The 18,999-nt window shown below is 40.7% G+C and overlaps 1 protein-coding gene across 1 annotated transcript; it reads left to right on the forward strand.

The window, feature by feature from the left end:
• Positions 1–11,818: 11,818 nt before the first annotated feature.
• hpxa (hemopexin a) lies at positions 11,819–16,307 on the forward strand. The gene is made up of 10 exons (XM_085384739.1): positions 11,819–12,230; positions 12,804–12,838; positions 12,947–13,024; positions 13,493–13,650; positions 14,221–14,374; positions 14,511–14,723; positions 14,908–15,003; positions 15,161–15,288; positions 15,376–15,523; positions 15,752–16,307. Exons 1-10 carry the CDS (start codon positions 12,175–12,177, stop codon positions 15,979–15,981), a joined length of 1,296 nt encoding a protein of 431 aa, XP_085240865.1. The 5' UTR covers positions 11,819–12,174; the 3' UTR covers positions 15,982–16,307.
• Positions 16,308–18,999: the final 2,692 nt, after the last annotated feature.

Genomic DNA, 18,999 nt, shown 5'->3' on the forward strand with positions numbered 1-18,999 from the left:
CAGAATTCCTTTATCGTCATCGACTAATAAAATTAAATTAAATTGTGTCCACTACCTCGAAAGGAACACACTCACTCACAGAAACAGGTTCGCACACAGTTTAAATCAGGTAAGCTTAAATGACGTTAAAATGGGATGGAGCAACGCTTTGTGTGAGTGTTAGTACTCTTACAAAATATTACATTTGTCTGAGAAAGTCTTACAATAGAATAATAAATGAAAAATGTGTGTTGCAGATTGTGTGCAGACCAAACAGTCGTGTTTTGGATGACTGTGTTGAATGCTGAGCTGTAATCCACACAAAAAATAGACACGCGTTTGTTCCTTGCTGTCTGGGTGGTGCTAAAGAGCATGGAGGGTGATGCAAATGATATCATCAGTTTTGTATAACTACTGATGTGAGTCCACAGTAGGTTGGAGAGAATCCATAAAGTCTCTGAGGACCAGTCCCTCCAGACATTTCATGATTTTTGCTGTTTGAGCAACTGGCATGTTGTCGCCAAACATGTTATCACAGACTGTTTGAGAACAACACTAGTGGATGTCTTACAGGAGGTGTGGACAGTGCATTCATTCATTATGAATTCCTCATCCTGGAACAGCACCTGGACCACCTGCTTTCCCTACATTCATATTACAGAGTGTGCTGGCATCCGCAATCTGTATGAGGCAGCTGACTGACATACTCACTGGTCATACTGGAGTCTACTTTGGATTATTTCTTTTCTGTGGCTGTTCTGAATATGGTGTGCCACAAGGTGCTGTTTTGGGGCCTTTGCAATTTCTGTTATATACAGTGGGGCAAAAAAGTATTTAGTCAGCCACCGATTGTGCAAGTTCCCCCACTTAAAATGATGACAGAGGTCAGTAATTTGCACCAGAGGTACACTTCAACTGTGAGAGACAGAATGTGAAAAAAAAAAAATCCATGAATTCACATGGTAGGATTTGTAAAGAATTTATACGTAAATTAGGGTGGAAAATAAGTATTTGGTTACCTCAAACAAGGAAAATCTCTGGCTCTCACAGACCTGTAACGTCTTCTGTAAGAAGCTTTTCTGTCCCCCACTCGTTACCTGTATGAATGGCACCTGTTTGAACTCATCATCTGTATAAAAGACACCTGTCCACAGCCTCAAACAGTCAGACTCCAAACTCCGCCATGGCCAAGACCAAAGAGCTTTCGAAGGACACCAGGAAAAGTATTGTAGACCTGCACCAGACTGGGAAGAGTGAATCTACAATAGGCAAGCAGCTTGGTGTGAAAAAAATCAACTGTGGGAGCAATCATCAGAAAATGGAAGACATACAAGACCACTGATAATCTCCCTCGATCTGGGGCTCCACGCAAGATCTCATCCCGTGGGGTCAAAATGATCATGAGAACGGTGAGCAAAGATCCCAGAACCACACGGGGGGACCTGGTGAATGACCTGCAGAGAGCTGGGACCAAAGTAACAAAGGTCACCATCAGTAACACACTACAACGGCAGGGAATCAAATCCCGCAGTGCCAGACGTGTTCCGCTGCTGAAGCCAGTGCATGTCCAGGCCCGTCTGAAGTTTGCCAGAGAGCACATGGATGATACAGCAGAGGATTGGGAGAATGTCATGTGGTCAGATGAAACCAAAGTAGAACTTTTTGGTATAAACTCAACTCGTCGTGTTTGGAGGAAGAAGAATACTGAGTTGCATCCCAAGAACACCATACCTACTGTGAAGCATGGGGGTGGAAACATCATGCTATGGGGCTGTTTTTCTGCCAAGGGGACAGGACGACTGATCCGTGTTAAGGACAGAATGAATGGGGCCATGTATCGTGAGATTTTGAGCCAAAACCTCCTTCCATCAGTGAGAACTTTGAAGATGAAACGAGGCTGGGTCTTCCAACATGACAATGATCCAAAACACACCGCCCGGGCAACAAAGGAGTGGCTCCGTAAGAAGCATTTGAAAGTCCTGGAGTGGCCTAGCCAGTCTCCAGACCTCAACCCCATAGAAAATCTGTGGCGGGAGTTGAAAGTCCGTGTTGCTCGGCGACAGCCCCAAAACATCACTGCTCTCGAGAAGATCTGCATGGAGGAATGGGCCAAAATACCAGCTACTGTGTGTGCAAACCTGGTAAAGACCTATAGTAAACGTTTGACCTCTGTTATTGCCAACAAAGGTTATGTTACAAAGTATTGAGTTGTATTTTTGTTATTGACCAAATACTTATTTTCCACCCTGATTTACGAATAAATTCTTTACAAATCCTACCATGTGGATTCATGGATTTTTTTTTTTTTTTCACATTCTGTCTCTCACAGTTGAAGTGTACCTCTGGTGCAAATTACTGACCTCTGTCATCATTTTAAGTGGGGGAACTTGCACAATCGGTGGCTGACTAAATACTTTTTTGCCCCACTGTAGGTTCTTCTTCAGCAAATTTTTAACTACGTTTCTTATCACTGCTACCCAGATGACATTCAGTGAGATATCACTTTTAAGCCACAATCATATGACCCCTTATGAGCAAGCACTTTGGCGACAGCAGGAAGGAAAATCTTCCCTTTAACAGGTGGAAACCTCCAGCAGAACCAGGCTCAGGGAGGGCGCGGCCATCTTCCATGACTGTTTGGGTGTAAGTGAATGAGACAGGACAAAGACATACTGTGAAAGAGAGCCAGAGATTAATAATAACAAATAATTAAATACAAGTGTATAAACAAACTGGCTCCCTATTAACTTCAGTGTCACCTTTCTTTGCTAGAAAGCAGCAAAAAACTTATCTTTGTCAACTGTAATGACTTTGTCTTCATTTTTTTTTTAGCATTTTGGTTTGGAATCATGTTATGATATTTGTCTTATAATATAAATCCTGTGTGATATTTTACAGTGCACATGCTAATAATCACAATATCCATCTTAAAACTGTCTTAAATATCTTGCAAACACAATATTCCCATATCTGTACAAATGCAAACTGTATGAATCTGTAGAACTGCAGGATGACTTACCTGACCTGGACATCCTTTAGGCCTAATTAGAAAACAAATTTTTCATATCTGCATCAAAATTTCAGAGGATCACAAATATCCACAAATAACTTGTTAATAACCCACACACTTTAAAATCAATAAAGATTTATACTTTGCATCGTATATGCAGGTGTAGGTGTGCGGCAGACAGATTTGTGGACCCGAAAACGCAGGATGAACTAAAAACACACAACAAAAGGCAAAAGACTAAACTAAACAGTGACAACTTCAAAAACTGACTCAGTGACAGGCAGGAAAGCAGACAGAGCCACTTTCTACAATTAGTAAGAACATGACAGAGAACAGAGGGAACCGCAGATAATACACACACACACACAGAGGATAACGAGGAACAGGACACAGGTGGGAACACAGCTGACGCTAATCACACTGACGAGACAGGAGAAGCAAAACTGAACATAATACACACGAGATGTAGGCTGTATCCCAATTCAGGGTCTGCAGCCTTAAAGTACGCAGCCTCAACGATCCTCAAGGGCCGCGTACTCAAAGACCGCTAAGGCCGGAAGTGCGAGGCTTGTGAAATGGGACGGTCTAACCTCCGTTGCGCTGCCCAGGTTGCCTAGCAACCATGATACTAACAGCTGGAAACGTGTCATACAACTTTGTGTGACAGAAATGAAGGAGAAAATCTTTTGTTCATTTGTTTGTTTGTTTCTACATGAGCTTTGATCATTCTCTGTAGGATTAAGCTCAGCTATTGAACGGCGTATATTTTAAAGTAAAGGCTTTAAAACCAAGTTAGTACAAACGTCACTAATGTCACATAACTTTGCCGACATGTGGCCAACAGTAACGTTTTAATGTTCTTCGTTATTAAACATTTGCACATAAATAAGTGACATAATATTCAGTACTTAAAGTTTACTCTTCAGGCGCCCCTCATCCGCCGTTTTTTTTCGGCAAAGTTATCCACACCCACCGCCGCGCTATGCATTCTGGGATATGTTGGGCCACGAAGTCTACACTGCCACAGCCTTAAAATTCAGGGAAATGAAGGACTCATTTCAGGGCCGCATTTCGAGCAGCCTTTGAATTGGGACAGCCTTTGGCGCGCCGATGTGACGTAATCGGCCTTGAAATGCGTACTTTAAGGCTGCAGACCCTGAATTGGGATGCAGCCGTAGACTATCAAAATAAAACAGGAACTAACACAGACTAGATCAGCGGTCCCCAAACCCCAGGCAACAGACCCTTACCGGTCTGTGGCTGTGTCCCAATTCAGGGTCTGCACACTTGAAGTACGCATTTCAAGTGCGGTTACGTCACCGCCACGCGACGATGGCTGTCCCAATTCGAAGTGTACTTCAAATGCATACTCCAAATGCGCCGTCGATTTCCCCAAATATCAAGCGTGGTCCGGTGCACGCATCGTGGTCCCATATATCCCATAATTCATAGCGTGGCCGTGGATAATTTTGCCGCAAAATACGGCAGAAGGGAGCAGCCGAAGAGGTTTTTTTTTTTCTCCAAACTTTATTGAACTTATAAAGCAGAAATCCACTTGGCAAAGCAGCAGCTCGGTACTCTGTAAATAAAAGGCAGGAGATGACTTACGCTGGACAGTAAAACACAGAAATATTCCTCAACTGTATCGTTTTCATTACCTGTCCACAAGTTCGCGTCACACCTTAATAAATGTGGGTCAGTGGCGGTGAAGTGAAGGAACGCAATGTTTCCTACCTACAAGGGTGCAAATAACTGTAAATCTCTGCCAACGGCCAGAGCTCAAGTGGTCCATTTAGTGTAACATACCGTTCTAACAGAAGTTTAGGGGGACCCGCATCAAGCTTTCATTGAAAGAAATTTAAAAACACCAACTTGGACCAAGCACTCGCAGCTTCAGGTTTGCTGAGGAATGCCTAATTGCCCACACCTGAGCTTATGAAAGGAGCAAAGACCAGCTCCGCCCACCAGGGGCGGTTCCCAGACTCAGGTCTCACCTGTCACACTAAATATATGTGAAATGAGAACTTGTAAAGGTACTCACCTGTCCTGGTTGCTTCTTGCAGGATGTGGAGCAAAAGAGTGAAAGTGGCTCAATCACCTGCTTAAGAGCTCCTGGAGCAGTTTAGTGTGCCAGGTTAGGGAGTATGGTTAAAGAGGGTTTTAATTTAGATAAAAATGGGTGAAGCTTATGTTACTGGTTTGTTTATAGTACGTGTTGGAAATATGTATATGTTTGTGATGTGCTTTAATGTTATTGTATGTTTGTTTGTGTGGAGGGTTATGTTTTCATGTTGGTTACTTGCTCACCTGAAAAGGTAGAGTATAAAAGGAAGTCATTTTGTTTAGTTAGTGGGGTTTTTTTTGTGCTGTTAACATGTGCCTTCTTTAATAAAATGCCAATCCATGGATGTATTTTACTCCAGTCTCACGTCATGTTATTAGACAGAACCTATGACCGCCGGCCAAAACTGACAACAACGAAAAACACTAAACCTGAAAAACAAAACAAACCATTCCTCGGGATTCCCATATGCTTGTTTGGCATTCACCTAGGGACCATTTTTGATCCGAGGACACCACAAGGGTTACATAAAGCAGAACACAAAAAGTCTAAATGCATAAACAATGGGTCACAGACCCACGACAATGACATCTTGTTTAAATTCAAATGTACAAAACAGGTTACACACTACGTAATGGATTGCTCAACAATGACACTGCAGACGGAAAACACATTCAGGGCCAGTATTTGTCAGCTTCACTACAACAACAATCTTTGTGCCAAAGATAGACTAGTGATGCAACGGAGCTTCTGTATGTGGAAAGAATTTTCTCCAAACAGAACAACAACAATATGTCCTCATGAGCAAATACGCAGCACTGTGCCACTGCTTTGTAACAGATGAGTCAGAGGTCTTCATTTAGAAGCAAATGCAATATTTAGCTAGTGTCAGTGTCAGTGGCAACATAAAGGTTTTACCCATTTAACACACTGTAAAAGTGCAATAACTTAAAGGATTACATTTAAACATGAAACCTTGGTTTATTGTTTAAGAGTATTTCCAATGGAAATCATAAGTCAGTATAATAGTAATGAACATGTATAATGATTCACTTACTACATAAAGACCAACCTGCCTGTTCTATGCTTGGTTTTTGCTGTTGAATTGTGTCGTGCACTTTAGACTGAACCAGTGCGGCCTTTTGAGTCAGAAATACATTTTTTAAAACCAAATGTAACATAATAATGTAGCAATTTACCCCCACACAGAAACAAGGAGGGTATGAGTCTATCTTATTCCTCACCTAACAACATATTTAACATATAGTACATGGGGTACTAACTTGAGCCAAGAATAATTTTACTGTACAAGTAATCATAGTAATCATAATATATATATAGCACTCCCAAATGCCTCCTTACTCTGTCTCTAAAGGAGAGGCCAAACATGCTTCAGAGGAAGCACATTTCTCCTTGTATCACAATCTCATCTCTCCTTACACCACCCAGAGAGCATGAGGGGCAGAACGTAGATCAACCTATAAATTGACAGCTTCAGGGTCAGCTCTCTCATCACCCCATTACTACAGATGCCACATCGATCTCTCAGTTTCCTGCTCCACTCTCCCGTCACTCATGAACAAGACCCTGAGATATTTAAAGTCCTCCACTAGTGTTGTGCGATAGCAAATTTTGGTATCGATCTAATACCAGTTAAAAAAAGTGCCAGTATTGCTGATACTAGTGCTGATACTTGTTTCCCTATCTCACTTGGCTGCTGGCAGTATGAACCAATCTCTCACTATGGTTGTGCAGGGACCAGAAACAACTAAAACCAACTAACACTAAACACACTACTGGGTGCACATATTGCACCTAGTTTGCCTCGTGCAATGTTCAGGGCATGCTGGCATGTGACAGGAGGAGCATACAGTTTCCACCCCCTCTCTGTGATCCAGGAGCAAAGGTAACACCTTTTTCAAGTAGATCTCCCTGCTGAGCACTGGACCGTCAGCAGGTGGAGTTTTACTCACTCCTGGGAGGTGCAGCTCAGAATAAGACTTGTTAGTAGCAGTTTTAGGTCTCCTTTTCATGTGTTGCATGAGCAAGGCGCAATCCACTCCAGCAATGTCCCCAACATCAAGTCTGAGAAGATCCCCATCAGCATGATGAAGGCAGTAATAGTAAAATAATGCTATGTCTCAATCTTTACAACCTTTACATCTAATATGCTTTTTATGGTCTGAATAAAATATCGGCTTGTTTGCATTTTACACAGCAAGTCAGCTTTTTTAGAGTTGGATTTGTGGCTATTCTGCAAATATAAACAGACAAACAAACACTCTGAATGGAACCCACTTGATTTAGATTAACTTTTATTTTGTATTGTTTCTGTGAAATGCCTTAGACTGGGAAGTTCTTTTGATATTAAAACTGTATTTTGTATTTGTATATTGGCCAGTCTGTGGCAGCAGTTGTGCGGAAATTTAAACAGCTCGCTTAACTTTCTCTCTATCTCTCCACACTATTCCACGTCTGCTCCCACTGATTTCCTTAATTCCCTCCCTAATACTAATCATTTCCCTCCTCCGCCTCTATGACAGCCACTCATCTCTTTGCCGTTAGCAAATTGAATCTTTCCACTCTCTTTACAGATTTATATGTCAGTATTTTCCTGTTATTTTCCCTCAAAGACTTAAAACATTTAAATTGAGAGCTGTTATTGTTTCCCATGTTGGCATGGTATCCATTAGTGTGAGAAGAAGATGTGTTTATAATACAGAAATACACAGAAAAAAATCAGTGTAATATATATCCGTAGAAAAGAGCTGCAAAACCTTTGACCTTAACAGAAAATGAAAGTCGTTTTTTTTTTTTGTTTTGTTTTGTTTTTTTACCTTTAGCTGTTATTAATGGATATGGCTGTGATAGTGACAAAGAACCTCACAAACAGAATGAGTGCCTAATTGCAAAGTACTTTAAACAAATGATTGACAAGGCCTTAACCTTGACTGAGGCATACAATGCTCCAAGTCTGTCATGTTGTGCACGTAGTACAAAGCAAATGTTTGCAAGCTGATTTTCAATAAAAATCAGTGCTGTCTTCCTCTGTATTGCTGACATGATGGAAGTTCACTGTAGAATACGTGTTGCACAGCATGTTTGAGGTTTGTGCTCTTTCGCCCTCAGATTAAAGAGATAAACAGGGTCATTGAAAACAAGAACTGAAAATGATCATTCATTTGATGTTTAGGCACACAGCTTCAAACCAATCTGTGCTGCAAAATCAGTAGCAGTGTGCCCCCGTGCGTCAGCACTTTCAGTTTGCAAAACAGTGGATGGATTCATTTGAGTTTTTTAATGAATCATCTGAGTATTTTACATTGTAAAAACACTTCAAATTATAAGGCTTCAAAATATTCAAATGATTGATTGAAGTAATTGAGAGTTTCTATTTGCGGGAGAAGTGATCGACTAAAGATCATAACAAGGAAACAAAATGAACTCTGTCAGCAAGTGATTAAAGGTAGTTGGTCTTAAATTCAAATTTTGAAAAGTTAAACGGGCAAAACCTTTGTTAGAATTAGAGTTTACAAATCCTGCAAATGTGCAGAAAGTTATTTACATGGAAAATAACAAGAAAAAAAAGCAAGTTAGGAATAAACGCCAAGATGAAGGCAAACAGCTTTCCTTTTCAGTGATCAACAGAATATTTCAGCATATTCAAACCCCTGGTATCTCATAAATAATTTTTTAAAACGACAATAACATTAACATTTATGATATTGTTTGGGTTTTACATATGTACCGGATGTCTCCCTAGACTGATATAAATGTTGTTCTGGCTGAGCCAGAATTCTAATGAAAGAGGATCAGATTAAAGGAGATTCTCCAATCAGACTCTAAGAGTGTCACGGCGAGTGAGGTGAGCCGTGTGGAGGCAATGAAGGAGGATCCAAACGCAGGCAGTCGTGAAGGTGGTTTATTGAGCATGAAAGTAAATACAAACGGCAAAGGGAGCTATGACTAACTAGACTGGGAACAAACTAACTACAGAACACGAACCTGAACATGAGCAGAAACACTTAGCGGTTGACAGCAGGGAAACACACAGATGACGCAGGGTGGAATACACAGACGGACCAGCAACTACAATGACGGCAGACATGACTTAAATACACAGAGAATCACAGGGGAATTACACACAGGTGGTGGACACAGCTGGGAATAATCAACAAGACGAGACAAAGGTAAAACTGAACACACTCACATGAGACGCAGACCATCACAATAAAACAGGAACAAGCAACCATCACACTAAGACACAAACTCGACATAGAGAGACAGACAGAAAATGGCACATGGAGCTAGACAAATACTAAGCAGACACAACTGAAGAACAAATCCTAAACACCACAGAAACATGAAACTCAAATAATAAACATCATCATAATCAACACTACAAGAGAACAAGAAAACAATCCCTGATGCAAACTAAAACCAAAACATAATAAAACTCAAACTACTGGGTCCGACGGACCCAGAACCGTGACAAAGAGGATGTTTTTTGTTTGTTTTTTACTCCTTAAGTGTAGGGATTGTGTATCTGGTGTATTTGTGATATTTCTGTTGATGACTAAACTCGACTGCGCTCGGATCATCGGCCTTTATTCTTATTGACATTCCTAAACAAATAGAAGATGTGGGATGACAAAGCTTATCTTTGCGTGTGAGGGCCACACATAGGCCCACAAGTTCAGGTTTCTGAGGTGATGTGTGCATCTAGGTTACGGTACTTTTTAATTCTCATCATACTGATTGGAATCCATGCAAACCCAAGCAATATATCACACAAGTGATTTTTTTTTCTATCATTCAAATTTTTTTAATAACAGGCAAGAGGTCTGCATTGTCTGTGTGTCTATTTGAGAAGCATCTTAGACAGGCAGAGTTTCTCAGAAGCAAAGGTGGGCAGAGGTTCACAGACTTGCAAAGCACTGCATTTCAAACCTGTTGCACAATTTCAGAAAAAATATCTTTCACCTTAAAATTGCAAAGACTTTGAATGTGTCTTCATCTGCAATACATAATATCAAAGATTGAGAGAGTCTAGAGATCTCTCTGCATGAGGGACAAGGCCAAATTTTGGAGCATCATGAAATGAAAAACATGACAAAGAAGGATCTGAAAATGTTAAGCAGCTAGAGTCCTGTAAGGACAGAAAAAGGGACAATCATCTCCCAAAAGTCCAGCAGCTGGTATCCTTAGTTCCCAGATGTTCCCTGGAGTGCTGACAACAGAAGAGGTTATGCGACTTTGTGGTACATTCAAGTTCTTCAGATTCTGTCATATTCATTTTAAAGATTGAAGGTATTTTCTATAAATAAAATATGGCTTTATGAGATTTGTAAACCATTGCATTCTGTTTTTCTGTTTACATTTGACACATCCTTGCAGTTTTGGGGTTTGTGTTTGGCAGTTTAGCTCTTTTCTTGTGCACTACTTTCCTCCCATTTGCATACATGATAAGAGAAAGCAGCAACAAGAAACCAACGCAAACAGAGCATGGATGCATGATGACAGATGTGCCACTAAAGAACAGCAGGAAAGGAGGAGCGAAAGCATAAGTGGGTTGCAAAGTGGCTGGCAGTTCTCAGAAATGTGCCAATTGGATGTACAGAAGGACATCAGCAGAGCAGTCAGTTGATGAGGGCTGCCCCTGAGATAAGCTGATCTGCCACGGCTTGACTTGTAGATGCAATGAAACAATGTTCACAGACAAGTTTGTCAGTCATCGTTGGAATTTAACTGCGCAGAGTGAGTTTCACACACCTGTCTCCTGTCACCTTTTCAGCACTGAATAACACAGACTCAGAACAGCAGTCTGATAAAACTGTGTAAAACTCTTTAGCTAAAAAAAAAGTTAAAGAACACCAAAGCGTTCACGGTCATGGTTTATGGAAACTTTGCATCCTCTTCTCTCTTCTCACTTCAAACCTGAAAATTTTCCATCACATGAAAAACAAACAAACAGCACTCCTGCAGTAGAAAAAAATCAGCATTACTAACATTTCATAACCTTAAATTAGGTTTTGTTTATACATCATTTAAACACCATAATGCACATTTGAAAAAGTATAACATCATATACAATGAGACTGATATTATCTTCCTTTTTAAAAATCTTACGGTGACTTCTTTGGCAGCATTTATTGACTTCATCTCCCATGAGCTTTAGTGAATCTTTTGTTTGTGCATTTAATAGCATATTTGCAACAAATAGGAAGCACAGGACAAGTTATTAAAAATGGAATAGAAGGCAGCACGTACATAGAGCCCACACAAAGGGAACAATTTTTACTGATAAGTATTACCTACACTGAGGCCATCCTACTTCTTCTGTTAATGTTCACTTTACAAATATTATACAACACTTAGTCCAAGGATTGTGAAACACTGCAGTCAGCAGTTTTTGTTTAATTTAGTGGGGGTAGTGGGTTAGTAACCTCTCAGGTAGCTGGACCTGGTCTGGCCTGCAGATCCAGCTCAGGCAGACTTCTGGAATATTCTGAAAAGATATTTGTTGCATGTGATGAGTAAAGTGGTTCAGTTATGCACATCAATAAATAGAGATGCTTTTGTACACTTTTTGTCACATCAAATGATCTACAGGTATCGACGAGCCTTTCTCTGGAAAACAGTAATCTTGCATAAATATTACATTAGGTATGCACTGGTGTGCATGTAGGTTTTAATGCTGTGGAATATTCACCCACATTCATATTCTCAAAAGTGATGATTGCACAAGTCTGCTTTTTATTCAGTGCTGTAGCATGATGACATAAGATATATACGTGATTAGACTTCTGTGCCCAAAAAATAAAAGGGGTAACCCATCAAATTCTATGAATCTCTGTTGCACCAGGACTTTTCCTGGTAGGTGGTTTGAACAAAGACAAGTCAGAGGTGGAGGTCTGTGGGGGCACAGCTCTGGGGACTCATCAAATATTGTGGGCGTCTTTTGATAAAGCTACTGGTTTTGCACATTGTCCCCTCCTCCTCTGGTACCCAGTGTGATGTGACCTTTTAAACTGGGCTACAGTATAAAAGAACGCAGCAGCAGTTGCAGGGGTACCTTTGGCTCAGCTCTCCAGGCCTATCTGGTCTCAGAGGAATCCTCATCATGAAGCTGCTTTCCTGCATCCTGTTGCTTACCCTAGCCCTGGGATGGGCTCACTCGTAAGTGGACTTGCACTTCTAATGAAGAGATAAAACCCAGACAGTTTGAATGTTTTTTAATGCCACTTGTTTAATTTTTTTCATTAAAACTCAATACTAATGTAATGAGTTACAGGGGACATCATGTTGTGTCTTTGCTGCATATCTAAAATGTTTCCAGATAACTTTTTTTTGTTGTTTGTGCTAAATGCAGACATGATTACAGATCTAAAGCAACACTTTAATTTAGCTAAAGTCACTTTTTATACTTCCTGAGTTAAGCAGCGTTGATACAGGAAAAAATAAGACAAGAAATTATGATAATAAAAGCATTGTAGTGATATTTTCGTAAGTATGCTACACCAATTTGAATTGTTTTAACCCCACATGATCTCATTATTTTCTCTGGATATCACACAACATGACATTGTGGCTTCATACAGTATAGCTTGAGTAAAAAACTAGATGAAGACTGAAAACTCCTCTCACGTGCGTTTTCCCTTTAACAATTTTGTAAAACTAAAAGTCCGAGCCTAAGTTTTGAGTGAAATTGCTTAAAGTGATAACATGCCTTTTCTCTGCTGGTAAAACCAGGCAAGGAGGAGGTCATCCACCACATGAACATGATTGTGAGTTGAAAGATTTTATTCTTTTAAATTCACAGACATTTCTCAACACAACTGCTGTCATGTTCTATATTATGAGCCTTCTTCTCACTTTCACCTGATATTCTGCAGATGACCTTGACCGCTGTAAAGGTCTTGAGATGGATGCTGTTGCAGTGAATGAAGAGGGAATCCCATACTTTTTCAAGGGTAAGAATCTATAGAGGAGTCATGAGCAGGCATTTTGACACTGAGCGATCGTGGCTCAAGAGTTGGCAATTCGTCTTGTAATCGCAAGGTTGCCGGTTCGAGTTCCGACAGTCTCGGTCGTTGTGTCCTTGGGCAAGACTCTTCACCCGTTACTTACTGGTGGCACCAGTGTCCGGCAGCCTCGCCTCTGTCAGTGCGCCCCAGGGTGGCTGTGGCTACAATGTAGCTGCCATCACCAGTGTGTGGATGACTGGATGTGTAAAGTGCTTTGGGGTCCTTAGGGACTAAGTAAAGCGCTATACAAATACAGGCCATTTACTGCATGAGGGAAAGTTATGACCTGGGAATATGTCATACTTTTAAAATGTGTTTGATCATCATAGAGCTCTAATGGAGTATGAACTGCAGCATGCATAAAAAGTGTGATTGGCTCTATTTAATGACTGTGTCCCGTATATGTTCTGTCAGGTGACCATTTATACAAGGGCTTCCACGGCCTTGCCGAGCTCTCCAATGAGAGTTTCGCTGAGTTGGACGACCATCATCACCTGGGCCATGTGGACGCTGCTTTCCACATGCACTTTGAAGACAACCCCGACGACCACGACCGCATGTTCTTCTTCTTGGTATGGCTTTTTATTGTGTTATTGATCATAACAGAGTTTGGCAACAGGCAAACATCCAGAGAAGGAAACAGTTTAAATAACCCAATAGGAATTACAACACAAAGCAAGATGGATAGCAAGACTAGAGTGGAGAGAGGGAGACAACAGCTGTCCTTGCAGTTGAGCTGGCAGAATAGTGTGACTAGAAAACAGGTATGATGTAGGCCAGTGGCTTTCAAACATTTTGTGTGCAAAGCACACCTGCACTCATATCTGTGCAAAATAGTCTCCATCATGCCATCTGACATGTCTGGACTGGTGTGCACCACAAATACCTTTCTCAGTTTCTTTTTGCATTCTCATGAGTAATTATAGCTGTTCAAGTGTGATGATGATTAAAATTTATCAACATTCCACAACTGCCCAAACTTTGGGGTTGAAAATTGCTGTAAATGTGAAGCCTTTGCAAAATAAATTTTGTCTGCATTACTGCTTTCTGAAAGCGATACAAAGTGAGATTCTCCTGATTTGACTGCAAAAGCCTAACAACTTGTCAGTTGAATCTTACTTGTGTTTTTTTTTTAAACATAGGACAACAAGGTGTTCAGCTTTTACAAGCACAAGCTGGAGGCTGGCTACCCCAAGGATATCTCTGAAGTCTTCCCTGGAATCCCCAACGATCTGGATGCTGCTGTGGAATGTCCTCACCCAGAGTGCGCCAACGACTCCGTTATCTTCTTCAAAGGTAAATAAAAGTTTTCACTGACTGTGAGAAAACTGTGGTTATTATTCCTATGAGACCAAGAACATTTTTCACTATTTCCAAAAAAAAAGCTACCCGAGGAAAAACTTTAAAACACGCGTCTTTTTTTCCCCTGAAGGGGACGAAATCTACCACTACGATCTTAAAAGCAAGGCTGTAGAAGAGAAAGAGTTCAAGTCCATGCCAAACTGCACATCGGCTTTCCGCTTCATGGAGCACTACTATTGCTTCCACGGGCACATGTTCTCCAAATTTGATCCAAAGACTGGCGAAGTGCACGGCAAATACCCCAAAGAGGCCCGCGACTACTTCATGAGATGCTCCAAGTTCAGTAAGTTAAAAAGCAAAGTGAGCAATGTGATCAGATATGACTTCAAATTTGACACAGCTGTAGATTTAAATACCGTTTCTGTGCTGTCGATGTTCCGGGACTGTAATTTTCTAGACCAAAGTTATGTTTTGTATTTTTAACAAAAATACACTTTTTTTGTTGTTGTTATTTTTTTTTTGTTCAGGTCCTGACAGCGACCATGTGGAGAGAGAGCGATGCAGCCGTGTTCACCTGGATGCCATCACATCAGACGACGCTGGAAACATTTATGCCTTCAGAGGTGAGATCTGACATCAGAACACATCATATACATTTATATGTTGTTCCAACATCTAAATCACTGTACTGAAGTGACGGCATTATGATCAGGGCTGGGTCTGAGGTTTGGCTGTACACCCAGCGTTCATCAGAGCTTGATTTATTCTCTTATGTCACAGGCCACCATTACCTCCGTAAAGATGACAATGACACACTGACCTCTGACACCATCGAGAATGATTTCAAGGAGCTGCACAGTGAGGTGGACGCCGCTTTCTCTTATGAAAATCACCTTTACTTGATCAAGGTAAAGCACCTGGAAGCACATTTCTGATCCTGTCATTAACTCTGCACACCATATTTACCATGTTTTCTGTTTCTCTTTTCTCCCAAGAATAACAATTTGTATCTTTACCGAGTCGGTGAGCCCCACATCCACCTCGATGGTTACCCCAAACCTGTGACGGAGGAGCTGGGCATTGAGGGTCCCATTGATGCTGCATTCGTCTGTGAGGACCATCACATTGCTCACATTATCAAAGGTATAAACACAGGCAGAAATACAGAAAGCAAGTATTGATTATCCCTGTATCACTTCTAGGACTGCTTTGAACTACATGATGTAGTTACATCATGTAGTGTTATTTGATCACTTAGATGACACAATAAGTCATTTAGCACTTACTTGAAAATGGTCACAATTATATTTACAAAGAACTAAGACTTTTAGATAGATATCTTACCATATCGTTCTGCCTTTTTTCCATCAGGTAATCAGATGCATGATGTGGAACTGAAAGTCACCCCACGTAAGGCAGGAAACGAGCGTCCAATCGGACCCTTCAAGAGAGTCGATACTGCCATGTGCGGTCCCGGAGGAGTTAAGGTGATCATAGGAAATCACTTCTACCACTTTGATAGCACCAAACTGCTTTCTACTGCCAGGTCCCTGCCTGAGCAGCACAAAGTGTCTCTGGAGCTGTTTGGCTGTGATCACTAGGACTGAATGGGTTGTGCAGGACATCGCATACAACACAGTGAAATATGGAGAAACAAAAGCACCAACGACTTCAGACAAGAGGCGCCACATGACAAGTTGCTAAGCTTTTGACTAAGAGCACTTACAGCTGATGCAGTATTTCATACCCATTGTTTCCCTTCCATGTCTTAGTAGTAGCCTTCTTTAATTCATTTAGAGGGTTGTTACTTTTCATGCTAAAGCTCTGTGGTCCTCCACGCAAAGTGTGCTACCAAGAAGGCAGATGTTTTTCTGTGATTCGTTTTGTACAGTGCTGTTGTGAATAAAGCAAAGTGGCAACAACCAAGCAGGTGAAACAGTGATGATTTATTTCTGTGATGTGTTAATAAGTTTCCAGGATGCTTCTCGGGCAGGTCCACGTACTCTGATACTACACTTGCAAGGATAGAGAGTTTTTCCAACATAGTTCACTTTCTGAATATCCAAGAAAGAAAATACTTTCTGTACAGTACAAACAAACAACACATATACCATGAATATGAGTAGACTATACCTGTAGCATTTAAAAAGAAATTACATGTTATTTATAACATGTAACTGCATTTTCTTTTATAACTTACTACAGTACATTTTAACTAGACTTTTTTCAAGTGGGCCTATGCTGATTGATTGCAATGGAGTGGCAACCTGTCTGGAGTGCATCCTGCTCCTGCCCTATAGACAGGTGGCATAGACTCAGTGATAAGGGGCTGAGAAAGAAGTCTAAAGATAATATTTATTAGTGCTTTTATACATCTGAGAAGCTGTTTTGCGAACAGTTTTTCCAGAGGCAAAACAAGGAGACTTTCCGACCTTTTACCAGCAGAGGGCAGAAGAGTTCCACTTGGTTGATCTGCTACTTTATGACGATAGAATGAGGACAATACTTCTGTCTTTGCCTTTTCTGTAACTCTGCTTTTGTTTCTTGCAAACAGAGCAGTACAGATAAGTCAGAGCAGGTGTTAAATCATCTTATTCCTGTGAGGCACACATAGATGAGATGTGAATTATCCACAGGAAGCTTTGGTGTTCCTGTGCTTGTGAACTCCCACGAACCAGCTGCAGCTGGAAAAAAACACAACATTTGGTTGACAGAAACCTGATGTTTTCTACCTGGTGAATAAACAGTGAGCAGTAAAAATATTCAGTGCATGTCTTTGCGAAATGGTAAGAACTAAATTCCTTTAACTTTCAAGTATCTGCAACTGGTTCCATTTTACAGTGTTCAATGCCCCGACACCAAATCTGCCAGGATTTCTTCAGATCTGTTCAATTTAAAATATAAACAAAGACTCGAGTTTTTCAAATATGTGAATGCTGACCTATTTAAAAAAAACAACTAAAACTTTTGTAAACACATATACTTTTAGTACATTTGTCTTGTGATATACTATCAAAGCTGTGTGGCTGCATACTATTATCACATATTATTATTATGGAAGTAGCAGCAGTTCACATGTACACCTCAGGGCCCCGCACAAGACTAAAATGTTATAATATGTTAGAGCAAAACCTAATTATTCATTTTAAGTAACTGTGCACATTCAGCAGCGAAAACCCCCCAGAAAAGGTCTACGGTACGTCTCCGTTGATAGTGACCCTCATTGTAGGCATCACAATATGTCACATGTCACATTTGAAAAAAAGGTTCTTCCAAGTCATAATAGTCAAGTGACAAAAAACACACTATAAAAAAAAACTTTATTTACATTTTTTCCAAAAAAATTACTTTTTGCTTGCCTCCAAAACATTTGAGTTCAAGGTTAGTGTGGAGCTGTCACTGATGAGAATCAGGAATGACATCAAGGCATCACAGTGACTTGTGATTATTTTGGGAATTTACTAATATCAGTCTTCAGTTTGCTTTTTCTTTAAAAGCTATCATATGTATCAGCCCCACATTAAAAAGTGAGGCATATCTTTATATGTGATGGCCACATTTTGAACGCTGAGTTTCTTACTCGGTATAGCAGAGTGTCTGCCAGTGGGTGGCCTGTCACCAGTGTCATATCCACTTTACCCTAGCAATCCACCGCTGCAATGTGTGCAGACATATCATGACATCAGTGCTGAAGATGGCAGCAAAGACAGGCTGCAACAAGCAACATCCCATGTATAAGACTCATGTAAGCTATCATCCTAGCAAATATTGCTCTTACTCTGCAAATCACATAAAATAGCATCAACAACACTTTACTTTTAATCAGTAGAGTGTGACCCATGAATTATTTATACATACACTTAGAAGTTTGGTGTTGCTTCTCCTGTCCTTAATGACCTGTGCATCACACACCTCTAAACTGAGGCAATGGGATGATGTCAGGTTCATGACTGGGGTTGGAGTCTCTGATAACAGCATGCTTCATCGGATCACACAATCCCTTACTTCACCCCACCGGCTGCTGCGATAACAATGGAGAGAGAAACACTGGAGCCCTTCAGTGGCTGTGATATGATGCCACAGTGGGCTACAGAGGCAGCCAGCCCAAGAACACACATACATCAAATCTGGTGTAATGTGTCTAATGAGAGGAACTCTGTTTGACAGGGAAACTGTAAGGTCAGTGCTTTCATTCACTAGTCTGCAATTAGATCATAGTATTGCATCTAATCATAAGCAGGCAATGCAGATACAGGGCAGGAAATAGTGCAGTGACGGCATGTGGACTCAAGTGGATAACACCTGATCATATATATGAGGAAACTGTCTGTTCCCGTAAATAATGTGCATCTTGAGGATGTATTTTTTAATTTCTGTATGTCAGCAGGTTCATTGTCAGCAGGTTTGCAATAGGTTATCATATCCTCTCAGTTGCTCTTTTTATTTCCCTGCTCAACACAAATCTTTAGCTACAGCTTTGCAGAATCTTTGTGTTTACTACTCACAAATTGCATTTCAAGCATTTGTCTTCCAACTAATTTTTCAAATGCACTATTCCTTCAAAGTTTTCATGGTAGAGGGGCATACTGGGAAATATACTTGTAATTACACACTCTGCT

Source organism: Rhamphochromis longiceps, linkage group LG16 (genome assembly GCF_057381845.1).
Source record: "Rhamphochromis longiceps isolate RC_006_pf linkage group LG16, R_longiceps_female_GT1.1, whole genome shotgun sequence".
Lineage (NCBI taxonomy): Eukaryota > Metazoa > Chordata > Actinopteri > Cichliformes > Cichlidae > Rhamphochromis > Rhamphochromis longiceps.

Coding starts and splice junctions, on each gene's coding strand:
- hpxa (XM_085384739.1), top strand. CDS start 12,175: ATGAAGCTGCTTTCCTGCATCCTGTTGCTTACCCTAGCCCTGGGATGG. Junction 15,004..15,160: donor AAACATTTATGCCTTCAGAG/GTGAGATCTGAC, acceptor CTTATGTCACAG/GCCACCATTACCTCCGTAAA. Junction 15,524..15,751: donor CATTGCTCACATTATCAAAG/GTATAAACACAG, acceptor TTTTTCCATCAG/GTAATCAGATGCATGATGTG.